Source organism: Antennarius striatus, chromosome 14, assembly GCF_040054535.1.
Source record: "Antennarius striatus isolate MH-2024 chromosome 14, ASM4005453v1, whole genome shotgun sequence".
Lineage (NCBI taxonomy): Eukaryota > Metazoa > Chordata > Actinopteri > Lophiiformes > Antennariidae > Antennarius > Antennarius striatus.
Window position 1 is genome coordinate 14,234,956 of NC_090789.1, and position 24,743 is coordinate 14,259,698.

The 24,743-nt window shown below is 39.5% G+C and overlaps 1 protein-coding gene across 1 annotated transcript in view; it reads right to left on the bottom strand.

Moving 5' to 3' along the window:
* Positions 1-24,743, bottom strand: part of ext1c (exostoses (multiple) 1c) — a 73,156-nt gene that overhangs the window by 41,505 nt on the left and 6,908 nt on the right. Inside the window, exon 2 of the mRNA XM_068333586.1 lies at positions 18,887-20,257. Within this exon, the coding sequence (XP_068189687.1) occupies positions 18,887-19,833 (947 nt within the window). The 5' untranslated portion in view covers positions 19,834-20,257. The remainder of the gene's footprint in view (positions 1-18,886; positions 20,258-24,743) is intronic.

The window sequence follows — 24,743 nt, forward strand, 5'->3', positions numbered from 1 at the left end:
CTGACTGATTGTCTGTATCGTATAAATAAAAAAATACACAGTGTGATGTCCATCGTCTCAAAGAACAGCTTCCGATGTTCCCATCCAGACAGACATGGTGAGTAACAAATGTCCAATCTGTCATTGTGAGAAATAATTGCCTCTTTCTCACATCAGAAACTTGTTAAATGACTTGTCTTTCATGCAAAATAGTCGGATGTGATGGCACGAGCCGTTTTCACCTCTAATAACGAGTTGGGTGATGTTTAAATGTGCTGCATTGTCACTTTACTTTCATCTGGCTGCAAAAATGTTCCCCTCAGGAACAATAAAGTTAATGCTGAAAATTGAGACCAATGGATGTAAGTGCATCCATTATGGTGTCACTTTGAATGCAAATATAGGAGAACAATTGAACAGACTTTATTTAGCCAGCAAAACACCATCCATCATCTATTAAGTGGAAAAGCTTGAAAGGAACTGAGAAAAAAAATATCAATTACACTTATTTTGAGCAAAACAGGAAAGTCAAGGATATAGACCGCAAGTGATGTATGGACGAACTGTCCAGCCTCTATAATAAAGGTGGATGTCAATATTCCCCCTCCCTCCTCCATCATCTGAGAACAATTCATTACATTCTTCGCCAGATGTCCATCAACTGTTCCCTCCTGGCAGGAATGACTTCATTTCTCTGCATTTTTTTTTTTTTTTTTTACTTTAGTGAAAAATTGCAGTGCCTTTTCACTCTCTCCATACCAGATTTCAATTTCCTGTGGGTGGCTGACGTCTGCTGGCTGTCGAGGCGGGATGACAAGTATTTGATGTCGGCTTGGTTTTGAGCAGGCTTGGTTGGTTTAGGGTGCTCTCTACCGGGACCCTGAAGCTCTTGGGGAAAAAATACAGAGAGCAGAGATTGAAGTCGCTCCAGCTCCCACCTCAGAAGCTGACAGCTGAGAGATTAGTGGTTAATTAAGTCAGGCGAGTTGACTGGCATGTGGAGAACACCCCTCGAGCCAATCAGAATTTTTGTTTGTTCGAAAAATGAAAAAAAAAAAAAATACAAAGGCCTCTGGAGAGTCACTGGAAGACAGTAGATTGTAGCCAAAAGCACAAACATTTCTTCACTACTTGCTTTTTGATCACTCTCATATCTGGACAGGACAGATAAGGAACATGTAAAGAAAACAAAATATTGATTGACACAAAGTTCACCGTGTGAATTTTAAAAAGTCGCGTAAACATTACATTTTAAGATGCAAAAGGATGCATGAAAAAGAGGACAAAATGAGACAGGAGGAATGAAAGATGCAATATGTGACACTTGACAATGTTTGATAAAAAAAAACACAAAACAAAACAGAAAGACAGGCAGAGAGGGAAAGAGATGCAAGGAGCATTTTTTTAAAATGTCATGCCTCAGTAGTACCATAAACACTATTCTTCAATTTCACCACCCAGCCACACTCAGCTCCATTTTTCTCCAGGGAAGGACAAAAACAGAGCAAAGTTCAACCACACACCGACCACTTGACAAAACACGACAGCTCTTCCCTTTGATAGCTCCATCAAAGAGGATTTTGTGCTTTTAAAAGACATCTTAAGAATCCTTGAACATCAAGAAGGTCATGGAAATCAGATCAGAAGCACCTGTGAGATGAAGCTTTATTCCAAGCAGCTTAGATGAAACTGTTTTGTTCAGTCTAATTGCGTAATATTCAAAATGATAGGTATCATTTCGCATCAGACGAGTAAATAGAGAAACCTCAGGCAACCGGTTGGATTAACTTTCTAAATATAGTTCCACATCTTGGTGTTGTAATGTGTTCACTAAATATGCTGGGTTTGAAAAAGTGAGGTTAGGTCTTGTTTCAAATCTTTGAGCTAAGCTAAGCTAAACCGTCTCTTAGCTGTAGCTTTACATTTTTTACAGTTGGCAGAAAAATATATATAAAATAAAATTTGATTTGATTTGATAAGGGTGGAATCAGTCTGGAAACTGTTTATCAAAGAAAATAAACGTGTAAATGTAGAAATCCATACACCACCACCTTCTTTTATAAAACAGCTGTCTAGCTCAGTAGATGTTTGAAAAGCAACAGTCAGATGTAAGCTCCTTTTAAGTGCTTCCCTTTGGCTAAGTTACCACAAGCACAGTTCTAATGTGTTTAGTGTAATTGCAGCCACTGCGCTTCAGAGGTTGCCCCACTGGCATTCATATGATGAATGAGAGTCAGAATGAGCATCCTTATGTTGCAGCTAGGGAGTCAGGAGAGATCTGAGAGAGTGAGAGAGGATTGAAGCCTAAGGCCAGACAGAGATAAAGAGAAGTCATTGCAGAGGAAACATAAAAATACCAACCAGATATCTAATATTTGAAATTTTTCCCTCTGGACTTACATACTTTCCTTTATCTGTGCAGTAAATTATTTTTTTGTCATTGCTGTTCCTTCTCACATCTACTTGTTTATCTAGTTGTCACTATTTTCATTTTCCTGAGATGCTGGTGTCAATTTAAGTTGACCTCCATTGTCTATTTCTGTCCAATTTTATGATTCACTGCATCAATCACTTCTTTGTTGCAGCTGACGGATTCTAATCAAGAGCTACCTATGACTTAATGAGCAGCTTCATGATTGAACCCAAACCTCATTTGAAATTCATACTTATATTATTTCCTGGATGAAAGGTCCAAAAGGATGAGGGGGAGAAAAAAAAGAGTAGAAGTTTGGAGTCATTGTTATATTTAATTTGTCTTTACTTTATCATTTCTAAAAGTTAAACTGCTGCAGAAGTTTCCTCTACAACTTTCATACTGCTGAAAGCGCTGCTCATCAAATCATCACTGCTACCAACTCAGTTCACTTCACACTTGTTCTCCGGCGCTGTCATCATTAGTGTCACTTGCTGGAGAGACGAGTTTGCCTCGGCACTAGCCGGAAGCCATCCTGCGGTGCTCGAAAGCGGAAGAGTTAAACATGTTTGGTCGGGACACCAGCTAAAGCTGAAGGAGACGGAGAGAGAGCTAAGAGAGAAGGAGAACATTAGGGATGAACGAGTGCAATCAGCCCACGGCAGGGCAGAGGCTGAGCTGAGTTCAGTGAATTAGCAATATCTTTTCCCAGCATAGATCAATGGAGCATTACCGTAAGAATAAAGGATAGATGGAAAGAGGGAGGAATGGCGAGATAGGAGGAACAAAACAAGCAAAAACAGAGTGAGAGTAACAGACTAATAATTTTGCTTCTGCCTTGAGCATGCTATCTCTGACTGTGGTTTCCTCTTTTAGGTTCAGACTAAAAACAGACACTTTTATTTTGTATTTTAAAAACTTTTAAAAACTATCGAACTATCACATGATCAAAAATCGCATAAATTCTTATGCAGTGTGCACTCCTGGCCAGCAGTTGGCAGTGTCACTTTTCACAATTACTATAGTTTTTGTTTTTCTGTCCTCATGTGGGTATTATGTTAGAAATGCAATTCAACCATCCAGCAAGGTTAGCCATTTTGTCGCACTTCTCACAAGAATTGTGTTTTGTAATTATGGACACTGGTGGTGAAAATGTTCCAAAAGGTTTGCTTTTTAGGGACTCAAAAATACCAGTGTTGTGTGAAAGAAAGGCATATCTGATAAATGGTTTCCATTTTTTATACTATACTTTGACAAATTGAACCAAGATGGTAGCCAGCCAGAAAAAAAATCCCAATTAGAAAAAAAACAATTAATCATAGTGAAGATGTATTATAGGCTTAATGAATTAAGAAGCTACTCATGCTTAATAGTGTTATTATACAACCTTGGGTAAGTGACCCGTGTGCATACAAAATCAGATGTGAATTTCCACATTCCGAGCCTATCCATTCTAATCAAAACCAGAAATGTGTGTGCCATAAGACTAAAGAGTGACAAAAACCTTTCAGGATGATATTGCTGGGTTTTTTGCAGAGCCCACAGCCTGCAGTTTAATGGAGGGCTGTTATATAATTTCTGACTGCTCAAGATTGTGGCCAACGTGGTTTGGGCATCACAAGAAGATGCAACCCTCCCATTTTCCAGTTTCTTTTCATATTTTTTCCTCATTATTTCAGAATAAATGGCATTCACTTTCGCAGACATTAAAGTGGCCCTAGTCAGTATATCCAGGACTTGGACTTGATAGTTTCCATTTTAAATATTTTCTTCATTAAACTTTGCTGAGGATTCAATAAACTGTTTAATTAAAGTTTGGTAGTTGTCAATCCAGCAAAACAATATTCTCACAATATTTGATCATATTCCACTATGAATTTTTTTTATTTTTCAATCCATGATATGTGATAAATTCCAAGCTCCATTATTAATAGGATGTTAAAAGATAAAATATGCAGCAAAGTATTGTCCCTGTTGTCCAGGCTCACTAAACCCTGTGGTCAGCATGTCAATATGTACCTTGAGCAAAAAAAATAATTCAAGAACAGTTACATAAGTGATACATAAACTTTATTTATAAGGCTTATTCAGGATAGTGTCGAGTTCACAATTGTTACCATGGTGAGTCACCACTGAATGACACACCTGTCCTGTGGTTTTCTCCTTTGAGTGAAGATCATTTTTCTACAAGGATCAATAAAGACCCCCCTATTCCCCAGGTAATATGTACTGCATTAACTGGACAAGCAGTGAGGACACCCGAATGGGGGTTTGTATTTTATGGGTTGCTCTCCCTTTTGTTCATCTGCTGCATTCACTCTGTAGTAACCTGATAGCCTAAACCCTGACAAACGAGAAACGAGAAACTCATTACTTAATCTATTCTTGTTCTTCTTCTATTTTCCCTTTTTTCCCTCCACGACTCTGTCGCTTTCACTTAGTGGCTCTCTGGTACGCAAGGCTGTTACTGCATGCACATATGCATGTAGTAAAATCTTCACTAAACCACTGGGACTCATTTACTACCACACACACAGAAGACAAATAAGTAAAAGTCCACATATAGGTGCATCACCAGTCCGTGCCCTGTGGACGATGGACTGTATTCAAGAGAGGGTGTCTCAAAAGATCACTGGACGTTTATTGGCTCAATAGATTCTCCTGAGTTCATCAGTCTCCGCAGGAGGAGGTAGAGTAGGAGGCGGACAAGGAGGAGGAAGTGCAGAGACTGAATATAGATTCACTCTGCACTGTCTGCTGACCAGGCCCATCTGTTCCATCAGCCTATACCCTATTAAAGGCCATGATGGAGTGGGAGACAATGAGTGTAAGCGTTAGCATGTGCATAGTAAGTGAGCAGAGGCTGGGTGAGTTCATGAAAACAGAACGCAATGTACCAGACATACAAAGTATTTGAACTAATGCACCTTCTTTTGATTGTTGATTGCCTAAATTGTTTTTCACATCATTCCTATTGCTAAAAGTATGTATATTTATGAATGTAGTCTGTATTATTACCTTACAAGTGATGTATTCACTTCTCTAATGAAATAAGCTTGACTCATTTATTTATGCAACACTTGAGCAAATTTGCTTAGAACAACACTTAACTTTCTGACAATGTTCTTTTATTTTGAAATAAATGCTAAGTCCATTTTGCAAACAATAGTTTCACAAAGCAGGATTTTTAAACTTGTAATCACACACTACTATTTATTGGTACTGGTACTTAAGCAAATAATCTTAATACTGTTTTCACTAGTCAAGTCTGCTTTTCCTTCAGCAAAGGGGAAAATTGAGAGAAAAAAAGAGAGCAACGTGAAGATAACTCCGTTGTACTTCGCTTGACCACATTACATTATTATGGGCAGAAGGGCAAGGGGCAGCAGCAGCATTAGAAAAAAAGTGGTAAGATAACTGAGTATTAGGCATAAGATGCAGAAATAGTAAATCCTTGGTCCTGAAGGATATAAAACAAAAGACTTGAGGTGGAACACAATATGGAAGACGAAAGGGGGAAGAAGGAAGTATATAAAGCATCTGCAAAAGAGGGAAGGTCACTTTATGGAGGAGGAGATGGAGTGCTCTGGTTACTGGTAGCCAGTGGACAGAGAAAGTAAGAGACTGATAACCAAGGGGAAGCTGGAAACAGAAACATTGCAGAACAACTGCCAGCTGAGCACGCAGTGAGAAACATGAGCTGGGGCGTGTGTGTCTATAAGCATCTTGTGCTGAGAGAGTGATCAAGTAAAAGAGAGAGCTTCTCCAGAGACAAGAAGGAGAAAAGAGTGTGTCAGGGCATACGAGGACTATGAATGTGTGTCATCTGTTGCTTGGCATTGGGTGAAAGGTGGGGAGTGACATCGAATGCCACTGCCGTACTGGTGGAGGTCACTGTAGTAAATGCCAGCAGCAAGCTAATGGTAGTGTTGGTTTAATAACATCAAGGCAGGGAACACCCGGGCCAAGATGATAAACTCTGAAATGTGAGTGTAGAGTTGTGTAAACTGGCCTGTTAGAGGACTAGTGCACCACTTTGGACAAAATGTGGCTGAAATATGATTACGTTGTTGTGGGGTTTTGTTTTTTGCCACCTGAGGATCCAAAAAATTCTTAGTATTTTTGATAGACATCTTATGGCACAGACATTCACAATTCCCACAGGGTGTATCTGAAGCTTATGCTAGCTGCATTACACCAACTCTACCTAATGGGACTTGACAGCTTTGGGATCGGGAGATTGTTTTCAATTTACTGATAGTACTACCTAAGTGTAGCTGGTTATCATTGAGCTGCACAGGTAATCTTCAATGTAACAGACACATCTCATGATCCTCTCATTACCTATCAAAGTCTTCAAGGGTAGTGCTGCACCGAACAGTCCATGCACACTGAGTGCTGATGACTCAATGCTACAGAGATTATTCTTTCTGACCAATGAGTGGTCTACATTGTTTTATTGTCACCCTTTAGCTCCTGCTCAGCTATTTTGAGGACCAAAACGCAAAAAAAGTGAGTACCAAATACTTTTAGCTAATGGAAAACCAAAAGGTGAGTAGAGTTGAATAGAGTAGTTGTAGGACCACATACTGGAAACATGGCTCTAATTACTTGTTCTCTAGCACCTCAGGCAAATTGACCGTTTTAGAGTGAAATATCTTGTGACATGAGTGAAGTCAAGAAGACTAAACCATTGAACACTTGGAACATTTCTCATGCCATTCTGTCATTTGAACCTCTCACTTATAAGTCCCAGCCTTTTTTTTCCCCTAACCTGCCCTGACGCACCTCCTTCCTGATGTATGGAGATGCACACAAGATGGGTAGCAAAACCATGGGGCAGTGCAATGGCATGCATTGAACTTAATACGCTTAATGGTGTGTATAATGTAAAGGAAATGAGGACTGAATGAGTAAGGGCCTGCTGTTATGCGAAGGAGCTGAGTGTGCTGATCTAATCTACAAAGGAGAATTTAGGGTGAACAGGCGAAGGAAATACAAAGTCCATTTTTCACATGACAAGCAGGCCTGACAAAATGCGTGTATATTCAGTGTGATGCTATTTGGAAGGAGGCTGTTTTGTTAGTGTGCTGTAGGTGAGTGTTCAGCATATAGCAGGCCATCTGACAGAGAGGTGCAGCAGACTATACATAATAGACTCGGAGCTGGACTGTGTTCTTCAGGTTTCTGTCTAGTGCAGTTTCTGAGACAACAGTGTAAAGACATTTGGAGAGCAGCTGAAGGAAGCATTGGCTATCTTTCTCTTTGCCTCTCCACTTGTTCCTCATTCATCAAAAGTGATAAGGGGGGAGACACGTGAGCAGTGCTGTCCCACTGCAGCTATCATTAAATAAGAGTCCAACACCAGAGCTCATGAGTAATTCATGATCTTCTACACGTGCTTTCTTCTCTAGGTATAGCACAATAGACTCTTATCTGGCACACACGGACTGTGTTGTCCCAACTCTTAAAAAGGGTGTAGTTTGCAAACATGCAACAAAACAAGATCATCCTACAAAATTATTTTTATTAGTCCTTAAAAAAGGAAATTTAAATAAGATTTTGACATTTGTACTGGCCATTTTGTTAATTTAGGACAGGGCTTTCCACACTTGACAAAGACGAGTTAGCTAAAAAGCCAGTGCACTAGATCTGATTTCAAAACATCTCTGCACACATTGAACATGTGAAAAGTTTAAGAGAAACTATAGAGAGAACTATAATTGCAGGTTTTTTAAATGGGTGCCCTTCCCAAGATATGAAATTAAAAAGCACCCAATGGACTCTTTTAATACCAGGTTGAGAAGAGTGATTGATACTTCGCAGGAAATAGTAACACGTTTCACTGATGTTTGAGTTCCACTAGTAATGCTCCAAATGCCAGTGAAGTGGAACCAAATTATTAGCTCAAATGTTCGTGGGAATGGAGATAGCCTGAACATGAGCTGTCAATCCATATTGTGATTAAGAACATTATGAGATAAAGTTGCAGCACTGGCACTGAAATGTTCACATCCGAGAAAACACATTTATTAAAGCAGATATATGAATGAAATAATTAAACGATAATGGGAAGGGTTATGAAATACTTTGCATTAACTCACTCATGGTCGCTCAGACATGTTCTCGTTCAAATCCCAGTTTAACCCCAATACCCCTGCATTATTAAAAAAACAGGCTACATAGACGATTTGAATGCTGATAGTTCAGTATACATTAGTGAGCCCTTTGAACCCTCAAGTAGTTGGGATTATCACTATGTATCAGTCATCCATCTCAACTCCAGCCAATCATAGCAGTTCATGCTACATCAAAGAGAGGAGAAAAGAAGCTGCTATTAAAAGTCCTTTTCATCTTACACTACACAATATTTTATGACCTAAATTTATGTCATATATCTCAGGCAATTTAGGGATCCTACCAAGAAGGGCTTGAAAAATTATATTTACTACGTGTTTGGACCAGTCCAATTGAAGCAAAACCTGGTCTGATTGTTGTGTGTCTGTAAGTAATTATTTGGAAGCTGGCCTCTTCATAACATGAACAGTATGATACTTTCTGCTTTACCTTCTTCAAGTCAAGTTAAGTTTTTTTTTATTAACATACTCCACAAACCTCAATATTCACTCATTGTTTCTCTCTAGAAATTGAAATTCCTCAAACATCAGGAAACCATAAGAAACGAATCAGATATCTCAATCATCAGTGTTGATCAGACTCTCACTTAACTGTGCTGGTGAGGGCAAAGGTCAAACTGATGCTTTTAAAGACTAGTAAACAAGTGAAATCCAGGTCAATCACTGGATGTTAGGCTCCTTAACTGCATAAGGAATGAGAAGTGTCTACCTTCTAGTTCTCTGTCTCCATCCCTCTCCCAACTCCATTGTCATTGTCAAAGCTTTTACGCTCCAGTTGGCCTGGACAAAAGCAAGCCAAGTTGCCAGAGGCTTTTCCTGCTATGATCGCTGTAGTGGTAGTCAGGGTTGATAGAGGGCCCATTAGGGCACTGAATGGGCATCCATTAAGAGGACACCCACACTAGTAAAGGAGCCCCACGGCCAAACGGTCTTACTAGAGAAACCTGATAGGCATCTCATAGACTGGAGTCACCCAATGATACATGCAGGGGGAAAAAAAAAACACATGAACTGAGGTAATTGACAAATGCTTCATCAGTGTTAGACAGGTCTTCACTGAAGGGGTGTCTACTACATATCAACGTGGATGTCCTCAGGATGGGACTTTTATCCTGCTTTTGACATTTGGGGCAGATTGAATCACAGATAGTGGAATTATAACTTCTGATTTCATGGCTTTGATTTGCATGGTTGTCAGAAAAAAATACAGTTCAGAACTCAATCACCTGCTCTCCCCGCCAGGGCCCATCTTTCCATAAAATCCCTAACATGGATTTTGAGTTGTCCTGCTAGCAAACAAGGAAACCTTTTTCAACATTTCATGCTCTGCATGGAGGCAAGAGACTTGTTTAAAGTATGGAGGTTATTTCCTTCCAATTAAATTTAACTGACTGCAAGTGACGACACTGAACTTAAAATATGTCCACTTTCATGCAGTAAAAAAGGTTAGCACTAAGAAATATCATGTTGTCAATGAGAACCAGCTAAGTTTCATGCTGCACCCCTGTATACAGCTCACATCTGTGGAGGTTAAAAAGAGCATTTAAGAGAAAAATTGACATCTGCATACTGCCATTTGTTACTTGAGGTGAGTTTGGGGTTTAGATTTTACCAAAACTGTTGGAAGCAGGCCCACAATATTGAGAATTGAAAGTAAAACTTCATAACTCATAACAGTCCAAGCTTCACCTGAGCTTGACAGTTAAATGCTCACTCCAAAACCTGGCAGGAAGCCTCAGGCATTTTTTTTTCTAAGAGGACCATCCGAATAGACCATCATGTTGATATGACAAGAACACAAGATTGCAAAATGTTCACATCTTCACGAACCAGATACATTTCGAGAGTACAGAACATCCAGACGATGATAAACTGGAAACAATAAAAACATGAACCTCATTTGTTTTGATTGTATTCGGTATATGTCCATAAAGCAGGGTAAAGGGCCTTGTTTAGCCATTCACTCTGCAATATTTCTGATTAAGAATGCAAGTCTACTGTTTGCACTGCCCTAACTACTGTTGTAAGTATTAGCATGATCTCCCACAGCATCAGTGAGACATGGAGCCTCAACCCAACCTGCACAGCACTATTCATAGAATAAACCTGGGGTAAAGTTCTCTTTAAAAAAAAATAGTTTGCAAGGATATTTCTCTATTTTCCTTTTGTGTCAGCTTCATTTTTTTTTTTTTTAACTGACTGTTTAAACATACTATATGTACAGTATACAGTAAGTGAATGCAGCAAGGTCAACCATTCAACCACTGATATTACAAGTGATGTGATATCCTTTTGAAGCAGCTGGACTTTATTAGCTGCACATTGTGACTAAACTTCCTGACTAGTAAGAAAGAAAATGAAATGAAACTTTAAGCACAGGTCTTTTCCCCCTGTTGGTCAATCAAATGTTTCATTATTCCATTAGATATCAAAATGGAATAACAAATGTAATCCATATTTACAAATTAAGAGCATTTAAGAATTAGTTTGAGACATTTTTGGTCTACGTTTTAGCACTATTCAAGCATGTTTACCATTAAGAGCTTTGAATTTTTGACCTTTTTACTATTTGAATAAACATTATCGAAGGTTGCACAAGGCAAAGCAGCTCAAACCTCAAGTGGCTCTTGTGGTGCTGTGGTTCCAGTGGCACTGGTTTCCCCAATATATCCAGTAAACAACAAACTTTTGCTACCTTAAAAGCCCTGAAATTACATAGTTGGGTTTTTTTTTAAATGGAAGAACGAGATAATTGTTAATCCAAAACAGAATTTTGTAGGAGTGAGAGAACAATGAAAGGATGAGGATCTGACCTCAAGCATTTACAGTAATGAGAAATAGTAAAGAGGTTGTGATTGGCTTACATTTGGCTCGCATTTGAACAAAAATAAAATATTTCACGGTTCCAACTTTAGCAATGAATGCTGTGGTTTCTTAGCATGTGGTTCCCAGACACTACTGACCAACACAAATACTGACAAAACTTCCAAGTCAATGTTCCAGCTAAAGACATTATTCCTATCCATTTAAGTGTGGTTACATTTATTTTGTGACCTTGCAAACATGCCTTTGGGATTGGAGAGCCTCTGTTTTTCATAGTTGTGGATAAATCATAACATCTATTTTAACACTGACATTTGAGATTTGTTAAGACTGTGAGACTAGAAGAATTGAAGTTAAATATTATTTTACCTTGTTAGTTTTTGGTGTCCACCAACTCTGGTCATCTGCAAAATGATAACTATGTCTTTAGGTGTACAAGAGGTTGCAAAAAAGTGGTGTTGGAAAGTGCTTCCTGTTCATCTGAAAATCGTGCTAATTAGTCAACCACAGCTTCAAAACTGTGGGCTGTAACAACCAAAACAATAAGATGAAAGATGATCAAATCCTGCATAGGATTGGACAGCAGGTGATAATTCTCTGTGGCTTCATCACTATAAGGAACAGTTTGTATATTAATGTAACATTGTGGTTTACAGAAGTTTTGAGGGAAAACAAATTCAATCCGATACATCAGCTAATAATCACTTTTTTTCAAGGGCTCCAATAAACTCTACAAATCTGATTTTAAATTACAAATTCGATTGGCCATCCAAATTGGAATTGGTTTCAAAACTTGGATTCCAAGCAACTGCAAAGCAATATTTGATTTAGATTTTGTCTATTAGTTCCTATATAATTTTTATTTGTGCCTTAAATTTCAAGTTCTATGGTGGGTGCCCCCATTAATACTGTTGAGTCAACACACTGTGTAACACTTATTTTGTACAAGAGTCAATGCACAACTATCATCCCTCAACATGTTTGCCACAATGTACAAATCAGCAATAGCTCATTAAATTATAACTTTTTTTTATCAATTAACATCCGCACAATGCTGACACTATTAGCCAGATTTCCGTTCCTATGGTGATGCCGCTTAGTGATTCTCTTTTCACCTAGGCGGCAAACAGTAAAATATTAGCAGAGTAAGTTGAGGTGTTCCACTAGATTGAGTCTGCCCCTCCGGGAAACAGAATCATAAATCATTAAGTAGAGGAACAGGAACTAGAAAAGAGAATCTGACCTGGACTCAGTTGTTCAAATCCCAACAATACCAGACCCTTCAGTTAAAGCACTTTCAGAACTCATGAATGTATTTGACCAAACTTAATCATAATCACAGCGATGGAGGACAACTGATGTGTGGGATTAGAAAGTGCCAGAAAATTGCAAGGCTGCCTCTCTCAAAGTATTCCAAACAGAGACAGCAGAAAAAGATCACACCAACCACACACATACACACATTCAGACCACAGCGTCTGTGAGAGGTTCAATTTCACAGGCCATAATTACAGTGGGCTGCAGCTTCTCCAGTTTACCAAAATCTCAAATTGCATAAACTATCATATAGCCTTTGCAGATCAGGACACACAACTGTGCATACACACACCCACACAATCATGTAAATTGTGCATGTATGGAAAAAGTAACTACACAAAAATGAGAAGCTTTGTTTCCAAGCAGATAACAAAGAAGCTGTTTTACGTTCTGACCCTGATTCAGTTTTCATGCATCACACCGAAGTCCTGCGTACAGCATCTTTTTAAGAATGAAAGTCCGGAAATTTCCTGTCCAAATTACAGTATATATGCATGAGAGTATTTTAAAAGCATTTCCTTCCAACTTTAACCACAGCCAATATTAAATCGTTCTCTTGTGTAGTCCTTAAGATGCGTTTTGTCTGATTAGTATTCTGCATTCATCTTGCACTGCTGCTGAAGTTTCAAGTCTGATTGCTCACTCTTTCTCTCTCAACCTTGAGTTCATTCAAGGAGGGTCATGAATAATGACCCATCGGTGCGCTGAGGCTGAGGCCATTTAAAACAAGAGGTACAGCGTTTTGCCATTACACATTCTCCCTGTCACTTGAATCTCTCCCTCTCATCCCCTCTGTCTCAGCTCAACCCCTGGTTCCTCTTCACAAACCCTTCTTAGCTGGTCCAAAAGGAACCTGGGAACTTGGTGTTTTTTTGGCATACCTTTTTAATCTCCTAAATATCCCTCCCTTTCTTCTTCTCGCTGTTTTTCACACTCTTGCTCATTTACATTCACTGTACAATACGCGTTTCTACTCCCTTTCTAAGAGAATTCTCTAAAGCAAGTGAAACTAGGCCATTAGGCTGCAGCACAGCTTCTCCCTTGCCCTATCCAACTCCATCCTTTTCTACTCTGTCTATTTACACTGTTTTGTCATCCTACCTTCTGCCCTGTCTTATTTTTTCTGCTTTCCTTATGTTGCCCATGTTATCCCTCTGTCATTTCTTCATTTTTTTGTAATATTTATCACATGACATTTACTGTCTTGCTACTCTTAGTGCTGTGGGTAAAATCATGTCCTCCCTACAACTCCTTTCTTTACTCCTTCCTTATGTTTTGTAGACTGTTATCCATAATCCATGCACACACATAGATATAAATACTACTCAAATGTATATACCAATTCTACAAAGCAGAGAAGTATTATTTCTAGGCATGTTCTGATATTGTTCACTTTTTTTTACCTTGTGGAAGATTTTAATTAGATTTTTTAGGAACATTTATCAATTACTCTGCACTTAAAAAGGGCAAAACTGCATGAATAGATATAATGAGGACAACTAATTTTATCAGTTTTTAAAATAATTTTCTTAAAACCCATGGACATATTTTTGAAAAATATATTTTTAAAAGTCCATTATGGACTTATTCAGCACTTCTGCAAAAAAACGGGGGAAAAAAACCCCCAAAACATATATAATATAAATATTTTTTAGAGCAGGACAGCTTTATACAACTACCTTTAGCACTATCTTGCACAGTGATGCAGTTAAAATGTGCACTTGAAGGAAGTCTAAAAGGGCACATACAGTATGTGTCCTCCTGGACAAACAAATGCTTCCTTTGCTGTTGTTGATTCTGTGAGGACCATAAAATGACCACATTCCCCCATTATATTGGAATAAAGGCTGGTATAAAACAACAAACAAAAACTATGTCTTTGGTACTTCAGGACTCCATTGCTCCAAATGTAAGTACAAACGTGCAATTCCTTGGTCACACCGATTCTTTCATTTTAATTTGTACTTGATCGACGTGTTAGTAACTGCACTGTTGAATCGAAACCTATTTGAGTAATTATGAAAGGAGGATCATTCATGTAATATAAAATTATGTGCAGTTGGAAGAACAGTGTCTCACAGGCCATATATTCTGGGAGGGCCAGTTTGAGGAATGGAAATATTGGTTAGAAGACACCAAAACACTGCAAAGTGGCTACAATAATAAGAAATCATCCAACAAGAAAATGTGCTTGCTCTCATTTCATTGGCTGGCTGGAAGATGCTACATTTGTGTTGTGGCCAAGTTAAACTTTTTTTCATTTTACGTTATTATTGCATCATTTGTTATTGTTAAAACAATAATTTTCATTATTATTATTATTATTATTATTGTGTATTTTTTATTATTATTATTATTGTTGTTGTTGATTTGAATAAAAATAACAAACATGTGCATCTATTTATTTATTTATGTATTTAAGCTTAGTGGTGTGGAATGATCAGGAATAAAATGAGTCCCACTCCTCCCCCATCCTCCACCACTTTGCGCCTTTTGTCCATGGGTTGCAGTCTTGTCCAGGTCCCTCAGGGCTAATCTGTTGGTGCACCAGATGCATGTGCTCATTAACCTGGTGCCACCTTCTAAGAACCTCGTTGACTGTGACAGACACAGGCCCACAAACGCACACGCAATCTCATGCTTAGACAATGACACGTGCTCACTTGTGACATGGATAATTATTTTTGGTTTTTCCAGGTGCACTAACAGAAAACTGAGGAGTCAAACAAAAGTTTAGACAGACTGAAGGTGAGAAATAAGGGATAAGAGTGTCGACACTTGGAGAGATGAGGGTGCAACTTGACTAAAACTTGATTTTTATACAGAAGTCTTCTTAACTTTGTTTGTTGCCCGTCTTTCTCTGTCTTTTTCTAATTTGGAATTCTACAGTAATTATGCTCTCCCACCTGAAATATTTTTTTCTTCTAACAATAGACAAATTTAAGAGATTCAAAAAAGACATGATACCTCACCTTTCTTCCTTTCCTTTTCTCTTTTTATTACTCATTCAAACCTCTCTCCAAGGCTGAAAGCCTCTTTTTTTTTTTCTCAGAGAGACTTATTACAAAAAAGGGAATGAGGCAGAGAAAAAAAACAGACAGACAAATGACATTTGTCTCTCACATCACATCTCCCATTCAGACCTTTATATGTTTAAAGTCCTTGCTGTATCCAAATCTACAGCAAAAAAAACCAAAACAAAACACATGGGACCACCCCTACCATCCTCCTCCACACACCCCTGCCCACCCGGGTGTCTGAGTAGCAGGCTGTGTGGAATAAATGAGTTCATTCATACAGTGTAGAGCGGCTTCATGCCTTTGCTGCCCGGCCCAATGTAAATAAGCCTAAGGTAGCTAGTTATATACCACAGAAGCGAGGAGTGAGCTTGGATCAGAGCCACCAACTAACTGCTGATCCCTGTGTTCACCATGAAAAGACATATTGTACAGTTTAAAATTATTTGCTTTGAGCATTCATTTGATAGCACCTAAAAAATGCTCACATCCTATAGGCTTATATTTAAACTGGGAGGCTGAAAGGCTGGATTCTCGTATTCCAGAAATGTTCAGTAATGCAGCAACAGCTAAAAAACTTGCAGAGTTAAAAAATTGAAGAAGGCTTTCTTTTCTTTTTTCTAGTCAATAGTGAATTTAATTTTTGTCATAAACACGTCAATTTAGACATTTTTGCCATTTCTGACCCATCTTCGGAGCTGATGGATTAATTTTAGACTGTACTGAGTTTCGTCTTTAGAGTGTCATGACATACAGGGGAAAACAACGACAAATCATTAGCAACTGCTTGGATGGTTGTAGGAATTTCTGACAAGTCATGAATTTTGTTTTGGCCATCGTATGGCTCTTGTATAGAAGCAGAGGCATCAACTGACTCCCCAAACTTTGCGACTTTTCATTTTAACTGATGGTACAAGGCAGTAATGACAGTGACAATAATTTGTCCAACCTTTACATTCTTCTCTCCGTACACTGGAGAGGTGTCCATGATATTAAGGTCAGATTTAATGTATGTAACTCCCAACTCTTATTCTTTCCTTATTCTTTCTTTTGCTGATATGCGTATTCTCCTGAGGACATTCTGCACCATCAGACTATCCTGTTCTTCGTATCTGTGTATGAATGGACAGGGACAGACTATATAATGAGGAGCTCTGTCAGCACTTCAGCTTCAGAGCCTTTTATTGCCAAGTTTTCAGCAAGTAGCAGTGAAACAGAAGGACAGTGGTATCAGGTAGCAAAGAACTCATCAAGTGTTCAATTACTGTTGTATAGATTAATGGGAGATAATTTTGCATGACACTGGATGTTAGTGAGACTTCTTTATCTGACTGAAAACATTTGAAATACGTCTCACAACTATTTGATAAAAGAGAAACGGAAGAGATAGTTGCAATTGGAAAAGAAAAGATTTTTTTTTACTCTCAGATCACATGAATGACCAGTTTTAATAACAAAAAACAACTGTCAATCCTATTTCTTTCTGGTTTTGAATCACTGTCTGAACTCCAATGAGCCAGAAAGAGAAAAATAATTGGAGGATGAGACAAGCTGCTGCTGCTGTGCTATGTACTGTTGACAGATGGCTGTTTCCTTAAGCTGTTATTAACTTTACAAAGGTAATCATGTATTTGAAAATCACTGTAAAAAAAAAAAAACCTACGCTGGATACAGGATAGAATTAAAAGGATTTATTGTATAGTAAAATGTACCTTTGCTAAAACTGTTTATGACGCAAGCAAAAGATATGCACTAAAAGTAATTGCTTTTAAAAATAAATCCTTGATATAAGTATGGTAAATGTTGCTGGAATTCAATTCCCCAATGTCATATATCTACTCCAGCCATGATCTAATCAGCAAACTCCAGTCGGCTCATTTAATTTATCATTTAAAGTGGAAAAGGCAATTATCTTCCATGCAATAACAGCAAAAATCCCTTTATAAAAATGGAAAGACTGATTAGATGTAATAATGGTTTACACCTTACACCCAGCAGAGAGGTACTATATGTTCAATGAGGAAAGAGGAAATTTAGCAAAGTCTCTCACTGTGCATCATTTTGCCTTTAGCATCCATCCATCCATCCATCCATCCATCCATCCGAACCCCACCCACCCATCCATCCATCCATCCATCCATCCATTAAATCTAGAGCATTCTTGCAATTACTCATCACCATGTCAATCTACTACATCACAAATTCTGACTCCAAATTTTTTCTTCTGTAACATTTCAAACAAGGATTTCATTAGGATTCTTGTGTCCAAGGAAGAATCTGATGAGCTACTTCATGTAATCTCTAAAGAAGCAGCCATATTATGTGAACACATGACTGGTGAAATAGTGTACTGAATTTCCTACCTTGCTGTGAGAATTCAAGAAGACAGCAGAAACAATTGCGGATGAGCCTGTCTATCTTTCAGTGGAAAACTGGGGCTTAATATCTGTCAACAATAGAATGTTGGCTACTATTGGTCTAAAAGCAGAGGCTCCAGGTTGCTTCTAAAAGTTTAAAGTCTGAAATTCAAAATTTATGGAACTGGCTGATCAAGAGATTTAACCTGTATACATCTCATACTACCAGACTCCAGACCGGCTGGATCTGGGATGAAATTAGGGACCAGATTTCTGGACCAGTTTTCTTCACCGGTTGTCTCCAGGGGTAAATCAAAGTAGAATCGGCCAAATTCTGCAGCATTTTCACAATGCCTTATGTTTTGTCTTGACTTGTTCTCAATGCTTCAAAGTTTTGGTCTTGTGTCACTTCACCTTGATACACTCTGGTTTTTGGCATCTCAGTTTAGGTTTTCTTGGACACAACACAATACAACCACTGTTTAACTGTACTTTTAGGTGTTGTAAGTCAAGAATAAGTGAATTGCTGTAAATACTGACATAAATCTAAATTCTAAGAGACTTTTAGTAGTGTCTGAAGGCTTTAATCACAAAACAACTGCCAAACTCCACAAAGGTAAACATTAAAGACACTGTTTATTGACAGCAATAAACAGTGACCCTGAATGCTACTGTGACACTGCTTGTACAAAATCAGTGACATCTAAAATATCAATACAATGTTCAAATAGAGAGAACAGAACCACTCTCTATTTTCTATAAAGCCATGTTTTGTTGTCATGCTTGCTCACATTTTGCCTTATTACTGCCCTCCCAAACAGCCATATGACCCCGCTGTCTTACCGCTCATATTCCAGGTTGTCATGGTCGCAGCGGGCATCCTTGTGCTTCTCCCAGTCTTTCCCATGGCGACAAGTCGTGAGCGATACAATGTCCTTTCCATTGTGGATGTGATGAAGTGCATTTCTGGTGTCGGAGCCAATGCCTGTCAGATAGCGTTTCCCTTTGAACATCAGCAGATACTTTCTTCTTGGCGGGGTGGTGTTCCTTACTAACCAGCCCCGCTCTCCACCCTTTTGTGGGTGATCCTTTGAGAAAAGTGGGATGGAGACGTCAAAGCCTGGCCTGAAATGTTCTGTGTTGAGGCTGGCTTTCGCTAAGATGGCCTGGCCAATATTGAAGCCCAGGTCCTCTGTGTAGTTAGGCCAGGTGCCTGAGTACAGGTTAAAAATGAGATGGTTCCGTCCGTCATTCCACAGCGGATAACCATGGATACGTTCATCCACATTTGGCACAAACTGTCCTGATAGCTGGTCCCGATCTAAGGTGTCTATTCCAAGCACAAACAGACAAGCTTCTCGGGGGTCTGATGTGTAGTATTGTGACTCACCTATAGACATCAGGATCTTCTTATAACTTTCGGACACATGGTCATTTTTCTCTGATGGATATATATACACCCTGAACCCCTCCCTTCCCCGTCGCTGGCAGCGCGAGAAGTCAAAACAAGTCTCCATTCGGCAGCGACTATCCTTATAAATGGCGGACCACGCTTGGCGCCGCTGGCGTGGCGACTCAGCCATCCCTGGGTCTGTCTGGAGCTCATCCAGATGGGCATAGCGGGGCAGGAAGGCCCTGTCCGTCCAGTTGGGCCAGGGGCGCACCACTTCACCCCGCTGCCTCGTCAGCAGCCGGAGAAGACGTAGCTGGACTCCTCCACCACAGTAAAAGAGTACCAGCCAGCAGCACGCACACAAGCCCAGCAGAACATATTTCTTACGTGCCTGCATGGGGGCCTGTCAGTCTGCTTTTTTTCCCGCTCAGTATCTCTCTCGTCCTGTTTTCCTTCTCCTCTGCCCCTCAGCTCTGCAGCCTCAAAGAGACGGCGAGACTGATGTGAGTTCTAACAAGGAGCTTCTCAAGGAGGACAATGTGTTAGCAAGAACATCGCTGCCTGACGGTGGCCCAGTCCACTTTCGATGATGCAACGTGAGTTACTGACTCCCCTCTTTCAGTCTCTTTCAGCCTTCTCCATCTGCACTCTCAGATGTGTGTGTTAGCCTCTCTCTGCTGTGGCAAGCAATGCTGCTTCTGTGTGCATTTCTTCTGCTGCCCAGTCCAGTTGAGTATGATGACGGGTGATTTCTCCACGTTCACAGGCCAAGCTTGCTGCCTCATGTTGCCTGGCATGACTCCTGTCTGCAGGGGCTCCTCCTAGGGGGACAAGTAAACAAATATGAATACAGATCAGTACACAACTGGAGTCGCCATCCTGCAGCCAATACAGAGACACCGAGAGAAGTCATTAAACTGATGATAACCACTGTCGTTGGGTGTAACATTTCATTTGACTGACATGTTGGCCAGTAATCTGCAACCCAACCCACATTTAATACATACAAACATGATCAAACAGGAATAAAAAAGCACAGATGGGTGAGGTTTCACAAGCAACTGAGGATTATAAACCGTCAAATCTGAGGAAAGGACTCTCAAATAGACATCCAATCTTGATAAACCATACAATAAAACAATCTTTTAACAATACCCTCCTTATCTCTACCTCTGTACTTCCCAGGGTTCCACATTTCCATAAAGAATATTGACAGGCTTACATGTGCTGTGAAGGGTTCTCGCTTCAGGAATAGCATCTCCTAATAGTATGGTAAACCTTGAACAGCAGATGGGACTAGATAACATAATACTCTTCAAGCTCCAGTTGAACCGAGCAGCATAGTTTAGGTGAAGTGGAGGAGAAAATAATGGAGTGTTTGGAAACGCAGAAGGAATAGAGAGCCACTTTATGCCTATGCAATGTCCGTTAATCACATACTGAAGGCTTTTTTTGTTACGTTTGCAAACTCGTAATGGTTTTTCAGCTTCGTGTTTTTGCCAAACATTCCCTAATAACTCCCCCAGCATGTACTGTAAACTTGAAACGCGTGTGTGCGTACGTGAAGAATATTTCACAGTGAAGGCCAGTGTCCGGATCGCCAGCTGCCACACAAAAGCAGCTTTCAGGTCTCACCTGGCTGCGCTCACCCTACCTCTCGTTCACATTCCCCCATTTCTTCCCCCACTCCAGTCAAGCAGAAGTGATGCCTGCCTTCTCAGTTTACAATAACACAAACTCCACACCGGTGATGTGGGCAAACAATGCATCATCTTGAGTCCTCCACCTCAAAAAAGATAGAGGAAATAAGGGTTGGGGTGTGAATTGAGCTGTTTATTCATCCCTGCAGTGTTTATACAGGAAGTTTTGTGGCTTTGAGGCATTTGGAAAACTCATGTCGTTAACTTGACCGCTGTGCAGTTTCACTTTATTTACTATAACTTGTTTTCTACAGGATTCATCAGAATGAATTCTTAGAACTTAGAAACTGCCTTGTGAATGCTTTCAGACATGCAATTTGGAGCTGAAGCTGCACAAACCCACACGTAATGACAAATAACACTTTTATGCAGCCAAAAAAACAAAAGTGCTGATTGAAGCTCCTCAAATGTGAAAATTGTGGCTGCACTGGTTGGATTTGAATATTTCTTAATTCAAATTCATTCCAGCATGATATTTCTGAAAAAAATGGAAGCCTTGAGCAACAGCAGCATCAGCCTTTCTGGAAATGCATTTCTACCGTAGCTCTAATGTTAGCCAAACTGCACCCAACAATTAAGGTTAGCTGATCTGTCTGGATGTTTGTGGGTGGTTTTTGACACCGTGCTCATTTTTACCAGACCGGTGAGCTGTCCAAGTTGGCCGTAAATACACGCTTGGGATCCCATTACACATCTTCATCAATAATTCATTTACTCATTTAGTGTGGCATTGATTTTACCTTCTTTATTTATTTATTTATTTATTTTCTTATTTGGTGCTTTATACCCCCGGCCACCGTCTCACATAATTACACCTCAAGCTTTGTCGAAACTCCAATGAGAGATCCGTGTGAGCCTTGTCCTGGTGATTTGTGGTTGCAGGGATAATGGATAGTGAGGGCAAGACAGTGTAATAGAAAAGCAATGGAGGGTATCATTATGATGATGGGCATGATGAATTTATTCCATTGCCTCATGTAATCTAATGCCTTTGGACACAACATCTATGAGAAAATAGCATTCTACTAATAACTTCACTTATATTATGATAACTCCTAAGATTTAATTGAAAAGAAAATGACAATGAGGAGACATTTCTGAACCTAAGTGGCGTTACAGATTTAGAATAGGATGGAGGATGACGTGAGAACTAAAACATAATTACTGGTTATTATGTGAAAGGACATTAAAGCATTAAAACTTCCATTGTAACATAAATAACCACAAAAAATATTTTCTCTCATTTTACTTACAGACATCACCAGTTGTGTGAAAGCTTTTGTTGAAAAGCGTCACACTGATCCCTACCAGTCTGCTTTTGTGTGCAAGGACAAACTGTACAGGAGCAGTGTGGGGGTCATTAACTCAAAGCAATAATGATGAATGTGAGCCAGAGAAACTCAGGGGCATGCCCGAACCTGAACAACCTCCTCTGAGCCACAAATCACCGAGTAGACACACACAAGTATGGATGCACAAACACACACACACGTGTTTAGTGGCTTTAAGTGGTGGGAGAAGTCCCTCTGTCTTGAATCAATGGTGGCTCATTATGGTTGGGTGACTAGAACGAGAAAGCTACAAGGTACATTAATAAAAGGCCTTGAAGATGGAAGGACGGGGTTCAAGGAAAGGTGAGAGGAAGATTCAGAGCCCTACATATCTGCCCTATACGTTCTTTCCCATCCATATCTTCCCTTTCCCTTTTTTTTTTCTCCTCCTTTTGCCTTTCATTATACTTCCTTCTATTCTACCTCATCGGCTTTTACTAACCATACCTCGACTCCTTTTTTCTGCCCTTTTCATTTTTTTTTTTAATTATTCCTGCTTCATCCTCAAAAAAACGGGGGCTCCAGGGGAGATGGGTTGAAACGCAAGGCACAAAACACTTAATCACAGACAAGAAGAATACAGTCTGCAAGGCCAACAGTTCTTTAATCAACTGCTCGCCTTGAGTGTGGAGAAAAGTTCATGCAGACTGCGCCGAGCTATTGGTGAGACAGTGACAACACCGCCAGAAGAAAGAACAAGTGATAACACGCAATAATGCTTACTGTATTAAAGTCATCTAATAAAAAGCGACAGATGCACCCGAATAAAGCAAACCAGCTTTACAACACATCACCACGGAAACATACAGCAAACAAAATGGAAGAGTTTTCATTTCTGAATGAGGAAACTTTAAACTTCATAAGAGTTAGAATGCTAGATTTTCAGTTTGGTCTGTGTTTATTATATTCATGTGATTTATGTCTGTTTGAATCTATAGATTCAAATGTTGATGTTCTTAATTTTGTCACAGGTCATCAATAGCAAAACTTCTTACATCAAACAAACAGATTCAAATAATGCAGCTTCATACTAAAACCATTAAAATGGCATACAATGAATATACAAGGTGAGAGTGAAGGACATCTAGAAAGACAGGTTGACAAAGGAGAGGAGAATGATTTAATGACAATGGGTGACAACTGGAATCTCCTTCTTCTTCCTGCTTTCAGTCCCTTCCGCTCTGCAGGCGCCAAAGGGTTACATCAGCTGTTTCTCTCTGCTGATAACCAACACTATCAAGTCATACAGGAATCTATTTCTCTACAATTGTGCAGAAACGTATTCAACCGCGTTAGCTTCAACGGGAAAAGAAAATGGACATGGATGTCAGCGATGATGGCCGTCTTTTGCAAGAAAATCAACATTTGTCGGTTTTTGCTTTTCTTCGTAAAAACTGGGTTTTATTCGTTAATAGATTTCAGACATCCACAGGAAGATAGGTTTTCCACTTACTGGTTCAATTTTGCTGCTTTCCATCCACAGCACCAATGCTGAGCATAACCTGCAGTGTAAACGCTCAAAATGACATCCACTACCATTACAGCCTGTCTCCAGGTAGTGGAGTGTAAGTGAAGCCAGTGTAACAGAAGCAGCAGCATTAGTGTGTCAGAAGTCATTTGACTGGAGACAGAGAGTAGCTTGTAAATTGACACCGCTTGGGCCGATTACCTGGTAAAATGATATTTCCATTCCTTCCCCCAAAATGATATGGTTAGCTCGATAAGACACTCCACCTAAAGAATGGAAGGTTGCCACATGCTGTCATGATTCCTAGCTGATTGTATGGTGTAAATGCCAGCAATCAGTGGCAGCGGGCCTTCCAGCCATCACTTTTGGTGGTTGGGCATGTGTGTAAAACTGATATACATCTGGTGAGTGTGTTTTTTCTGGCTTTAAACTGACTACTTTTAGAATTCGCCAAAAAGAAAAATGTTGTGCATAAACCTCGTGGTGAGGTGAAAAGCTCAGACGGACTAAAATTAAACCCCAGACTCTGTCATTATGGACCAAAACCTTGTTTGTCTTACAGCTTCAAATCCCATTCGCTTCTGACCCTTTAAAATGACCAGTTAGATGCACGAGTATCTTTTATCCTTTTTCTGATAGTTTTATTTTGGAATGATTTAAAGTTGCAAACCTTAAGACTTCAATGTGGGTTCATTTGATAACTCGAGTGGTTACCAAGATTGTGTTTTCCATGTAGAAAACATAAATTTCCAGGTGGTACCAACTGCAGTATCTGTAAGAAAGATATTCCAAAAAATAAAAATATAAG